Below are 6467 nucleotides of genomic sequence, written 5' to 3'. Positions count from 1 at the left end.
ACACTGCTAAATGCTATTCTTCACCACTTATGCAAAGACACTAAATAGCAGCTAATGAGATCATTTGAGTACCCCAAATATCTGCAGCAGGCCTATTTGGGGGTATCTATAGTGATCCCCAATGTCAGTGCATATTTTGGGGGGTGTCAGGCTGATTTCCACAAATCTGACAGTACTTTTCGCATGTTACACTTTTGGCGGGTCCCATTTTCGCTGATTTCTAATTAAATATGGGGATAAGCAGGGACGCGCGCGTTACTTTTTCGCATGGAAAACCAACGATGACGGCTAAAACTTCTATAAAGATAAAGTGGAGTTGTTGCCAATATTAACAAATCAACCCCTTTTCAATCAATCCTTTGCCACACACATAGCAGAGAAATTGGTGCCCTTTGGAATCTCCCAATACATACAAAGCAGAGAGCGACACCCCAGGCAGGAAAGAGGAACTGCATGGGTTATGACAGGTGCAGGGTGCTAGAATGAACACTATATGGGAGAGCTCTCTCTGACTTAAGCAGTGCTCAGTCTAATCATCAGTGGATTTCTAGAGGGGGGGTTTCCAAATGCTTGATTTTAGAGTGAGTGTGGCCAGTCCATGAAGAGGGCAGAATTAGCACTTATCCAGCTTTAATATGTGTCATACAAAGTGTATTGTGAGTGATAATTCCAGCATATACAGGACCAGCGATCACAGTAAGTCATTAGATCCAGCAGTAGAGCCATCCTGTCTGAGCTGAATGTTTGTATTTTAGATGTGGGCACCATTCCAGTGTATTAGAGCAAGTCTGGGAGTAGCAGAATAACCTAGCACTGCCCTGGACATATATGTACATATTGGGCTCTATAGCAGCACATCCCTAACAGTGCATGGTTTCCAGAGCTCCTAGTTGATGCACAGGTTATTTATTAATAGCTGATACATGTGAAATGATCCACAGGTGGTACTAATTATTTCATTTGTGATACTGAGAATAACATGCAGCACTTGTAAAATTGTATTATATTACTATTTCTATTGTGCTCATTGTGTGGGCTGGGGAGGGGGGTTTCCAGGCAGACAGAACCCCCCCCTGCGTTTACCTATGATCATAGCCATTTGGAATTGTCCAAAGTAGATAATGCCATTAACCATGGCTAATTATTTTCCATTCAATAAAGAGTCACCTTGTTTTAAACCACAATTTTTTTTTTTTTTCTTATGAACAGTTTATCTTTGAAAATACAAGAAGAGTTTACATTAAAACAAGGGAACAATGAGAAGTGGTTATCACATACACTTTTTTAGAATTTCTATCTAAATAGCATAATATGGAATTCTGCAACGAGTCTTCAACCACAAAGTGGTATTACACTCATGGATGACCGCTGCTAACACAAGTGCTTTTAGCACAGGTTTTTAATATTTTGTAACAAAAGTTTGTGACCCTGCTGCAGTTGCAATTCGGGATCCATACAGTTACCCACATTTCTAGCCTGCAAAGGTGGAAGATGTCAAATATTGCTCTTGGGTTAGAAATGAGGGTGTATATAAATGGACAGGACATGCTTCCATTTGGAATGATAAACATTACATAGCACTGGTTACCATGTGTCACTGTTCATAAAGAGATCTCAAACACTCAGACACATGCCAATTAATCCTCAGTGCATTGGTTAGAAATGTAACACCCGTCTCAGCTTTGGTTGGGTTGTTGATTCCAGCATGTGTCTAAAAGTATATTTACTGTTCAGAACCGCTCGGCTCAACCTCTGAACTTGGCAAACGTAGATCAGAGTCATTCCTTACCATGGAGAAGAGGCTGACCACACTAAGCAGTGCAAGCAGCATAGTGACAGTGCACAAAGTAAACATGTTCCTAGTGCCACTACTATAATCACTGTCATGTAGGATAAGAAGACCTAGCCCAGCAAGAAGGTTCAGGGGCACTCTGAACCAATTCATTACACCTGTTTGTTCTTTTTCTGGGATTAGTCGATGCCTTAGAAAACTCATCGATGGGAAATAGAGGCCACAAGCTAGTTCAATGAGAAGAAATGCGAGAAACGACTCTATTGGCCGTTCCTGTCCTGGACCGGTGGAAAAGGTTAACATGAAGAGGGAGAAGAAAACCATAAGTACTGACAGACACAGGATATGCATTGGCTGCAAATGATATTTCTTTGACGTAGCAAGACGGTAGAGTGATGAACCTGCTGCACTGGCTGCCATAAAACTGGAGAAGGCGATCCCAAGTGGTGTATTATGAGGATCCAGTACTGGAGTCCAGAGGAAGATGAAAATAAAAACCACACTCTCAAATAATGCCTGTATGGCGCCTAACAGTAATACTCGACGGTCCCGCAGAAGGCATCTTAGTCCATCACCACAACTTCGAGTAAAGCTGATGCGCTGTCCATGATTCTCATCCCACTCCCGTATCACCAGAGCTACAGACAGACCTAACAGTGGCACTGCTAGCACAGAGGGTGAAGCCGGCCCCAGCCCCAGCCACTCTGCACAAGCATTTGCAGTTACTCCTGCCACAATAGCAATGCCCCCATTCCAGGCAGCAACTTGGGAGTAGGTGTGAGGAAGCCATTCTTTGGGGAAATCATGATGTTCAGCATGTTCATGAGCATACCAGGATTCAAAGGAGGCAAACAGCAGCGAACTGGAAAATCCACCCAGCACACGGCCAGTCAGAAGAACAAAGTAGTCCTGAGACAGTTTGCACAGGTAGCATCCAGCTAGAAGAAGGCAGAACAGTATGCACGATTTCCTGCGACCTAGTCGTCCTGTCAGGGGAGCACTCACCAAACCTGACAACACACTGGCCCCAAAACCACATACATAAATTATTGCAATCTGTCCCTCCAGAAAGTGGTAGTGCTGGTACAATTTGTACAGGTAGGGTCCTTGTAACCAGTCTGCAGCCAAAGCAGGAAAATAGGCTCTGAAGAAGTCATGTTGAAAACTTCGGAAAGCTGGGTTGCCTAATGCACTGTTGGTGGATGTAGGTTTAGAATGGCAAGCAGAAAACTCCAACACTGCCCACAGAGCCAGAAGCCCAACGAGAACCAAATATGCAGTGATCAACATAATGTATCATCGAAATGGCATTCTGAGCGTTGAAAGCTGTAATGAGAAAAAAAGGCAACTAATATTTATAAAGAAAACAACTTGTTATGCACTAGCATGGCTCTGCATCTATAAGGGCAATTTAAGACCTCCCTTGTCATTTTAAGCCAAACTAAAACATATATGTATACATTATATCTTTAAAAGTGGTGAAATAATCTCATTCGTTTTAGTACGGGATGTTACTGACCACTTTCACAGTTGCACATGCATCGTAAGGAAATACCACAACAAAATGTAGCTTAAAAAAAAAAAAAAAGATACTACATGTAAACAAACAAGATAGAATTAAAAAGTCTGCAATATCACATATTACCTCTCACAGTAGGGTTGTGGTAAATATCCCGACCGCGGGGATTCCGGAGGTCAGAATGCCAACGCCGGAATCCTGACAGTAGTCAGAATATCCCAACCACTGGGATCCCGAAAAGCTAAGTACTGGGGTTAGGGGGAGGGTTAGGCAGTAAGGGGGGAAGGTTAGGTTTAGGGTGCAAGGAGGGGGAGGTTAGGTTTAGGCATAAGGGGAGGGGCGGATTAGGTTCAGGCAGGAGGGAGGGCTATGCTGCATACACAGGACGATTTTCCTGAACGATAAAGATATCGTTCAACGATAAATCTTTCACTTTTATGCAGTGAACGATCGACCAACGACGCGCGTTCCCGCATGAACGATAACGATATATATGGTCCCGTACATGCAGGCCAACTTGGATGATTTAGTCAAGATTTGCCTGTAAAGATATGACTTCACTGAAATATCGATCATAGATATCTATCAGTGTGGACACCCAAAATCGTTTGCCCTGCACTACAAAAAGTTGGAGGGAAATCTATCAGCGATATCTTTGGTTGTACCATGTGTATGCAGCATTAGAGTAGGGACGGGGAGGGTTAGACTACTGACAGACAAGTGTCGGGATGTTGGCGTCAGGACTCTGACTTGTGGGATCCCGAGCGCCGGCATTATGTACCCATCCCCTCCCAGTTTATCAGTCTTAATGAGTGAGAGTCATTTATTGGCATAGTAAACCATCATGACCAATCTAACACAAATTAGATATTTTGTATGGTTGCTGCACATTTGCAAATACACTCTTGAGATTTTAGATGAACCTCAGGAGAAACATGGCAGCAAACAAACCAGTTGCCCCTCTAGAACAAGATTTCAAAATAAGGTTGCACAAGAGTAGACTTGGTAGCGAATGCACTTGGAATTCCCACAGCAGCACCTTGTGATTTGGAGCATTAACTCTGTGCATGTCCTACACCCAACAAACAAGTTAAAGGTGCTCTACAGGACAGAGAAAAACTGGTCTACAGCTCTGTGCAACGTAATCTGCACTACATACAATTTAGCTCTCAAATCTGTAACTGTTGTAACAAAACTTCAGCTGCAAGGTCATCTATAACCAATACAATACACATACATTAGCTATACTTCACATAAGGATAGATCACTATGGGGCTGATGTACTAAGCTCTGGAAAGTGACACACTCCAACCAAGCAGCTCCTGTCATTTTTCAAATACAGCCTAAAACATGACAGTTAGCAGCTAAGTGGCTGGTAATTTATCACTTTCCAGAGCTTAGTACATCTCACCCATAACACACACACACACATATATATATATATATATATATATATATATATATATATCCACATGACACATACCAGATTCCCTTACAGGTACGTGCAGCCTGGGTGATGAAGCTGCAGGTTCCCCAGCAGTCAGGGGACAAAGGCTGAGCAGGTCAATATGACTCTATATCATGTGTGAACCGTATTACACCTGGTGGGCTTGGTATTTATCGCCCCCCGGCTTACTGTCCCACCCTGTCAGTTGAGCTCCTTCGTACACAGTCATACACTCACTCACCTTCCTGCTTGACATCTCGTTCCGCCTTCATCACTGGAGAACTCAGCGTTCACCTCACTTCCGCTTCCGGGAACAGCGAATACAGAAGATGGATCAGTCCAGATCACATGACCCCCTCATCGTGCTAGGGTCGGGCAGTTGCGGGCTGTACTATAGAGTAGGTAGTGTCTACATTCCCTTCGCATGGAGGGTAACTTTATGGCAATTGGTGACTTTATCGCCTTGGCTGCATTTATTTTGCCGTTTGAGTTATGGTGCAGATTCCAGCTGCGCTTTTCCCCATTTGACGCTCTCACAAGGCTAGGCTGCATTAGCGGCAGTCACAGGGCAGTGTTCTCCCTACCTGCGCATGAAGGAGCTGACTGTAGCGAACCCCCACAAGTTACTTACCTGAGGCCTCCACAGATCTTATTCTGGCTCTGAGTGAAGCTGACACATAAATGGACACGCAATGTAACTCCAGCTGTCATGTGTGAGTTTCTGATCCCCCCAAACTCAAAGTATCCACCCACGTCAATCAAAACTCACTAACTTCACCAGGTCCATTTCTTTAAAATTTTTCAATTAAGAAATGTGTGATTCCAGCATTTTTTACTTTCATCGATAATAAAGACAGCAATGGAAAATGTTTTTCTAAATCATAAAGATAACTTATATAACGTATTATTTCCACGCCCCCTGATTTACAATAGTGTTAATATCGGCATCAGTGCTTGAAGTGGGAATTTACAGGTGGGGGTATGGAATTTTGAATCTTAACCCCCCTCAAAGCTTTAGGGATTTGATATCAACAGGATATGTTGAACAAAGCTTGCTCACCTCTTTTATATCTTTCATGTGTCCCATCTGCTTTCTCTTATCTGTTTCCTTTGTCTGTCATTCTCGTCCTGTGTCCATATGTTCTTCCTAGGTAACCCTCTTACTCCCTATATACTCCACTCTTGCTTCCATATCACCCCCTGCACCTCTCCCCCTTCGGAAGTGGGTAGATCACCTTCAGTTTTTGTGCCCTGACATCATCAGCTGTCCAACGTCATTACCTGTCATCCACGTGGGCATAGAGGGACTTCCCTTTTCACTGCCTGCTTCCCTCTCTCAACCCCTACCCATCTCTCTAATTCCCCCTACACCACTGCCTCATAATGTAATGTAAGCATTATTTTTAGATCACTTCATTATGTATGTAAGAAGACATGCAACTTGCATGTATATTTTGGAAACAATTTATAATAATAATATAGAAAAAAATGCACCCTGCTCAGTGACACTGCAGCACGTGGACTGGCACCAGTGAGCAGATATGTACGATATGCAATGTCCAAGTGCCATGTTGGCATTGAATGGCACATATGCCCCAGCCTAGATGCCTAAGCTACCCCAGGCCATGTATCCTGACAGTGTCACACTGCTTCTCCCCAGGCAGGATAGGACCAGACTGCACACGAGTCCTAGTCATCAGCAGCCTGCC

At 43.6% G+C, this 6467-nt stretch overlaps 1 protein-coding gene across 3 annotated transcripts; it reads right to left on the bottom strand.

The window, feature by feature from the left end:
* Window positions 1-1174: 1174 nt before the first annotated feature.
* On the bottom strand, window positions 1175-6001 carry SLC61A1 (solute carrier family 61 member 1). 3 transcript variants are annotated; one of them, XM_088469272.1, is made up of 2 exons: window positions 5819-6001; window positions 1175-3118 (listed from the first exon to the last, which is right to left on the bottom strand). In XM_088469272.1, the coding sequence occupies exon 2, from the start codon at window positions 3080-3082 to the stop codon at window positions 1724-1726; it is 1359 nt and encodes a 452-aa protein (XP_088325398.1). In that variant the 5' UTR covers window positions 3083-3118; window positions 5819-6001; the 3' UTR covers window positions 1175-1723. The 3 variants fall into 3 exon arrangements, with proteins under 3 accessions (XP_088325398.1, XP_088325396.1, XP_088325397.1); XM_088469270.1 differs by lacking the exon at window positions 5819-6001 and adding an exon at window positions 5000-5497; XM_088469271.1 differs by lacking the exon at window positions 5819-6001 and adding an exon at window positions 4795-4979.
* Between the last annotated feature and the right edge of the window lie 466 nt (window positions 6002-6467).

This window comes from Taudactylus pleione, unplaced genomic scaffold (assembly GCF_031769625.1).
Source record: "Taudactylus pleione unplaced genomic scaffold, aTauple2 ptg000089l, whole genome shotgun sequence".
NCBI classification, from domain to species: domain Eukaryota; kingdom Metazoa; phylum Chordata; class Amphibia; order Anura; family Myobatrachidae; genus Taudactylus; species Taudactylus pleione.
This window is presented reverse-complemented; position numbering and strand designations above follow the sequence as displayed.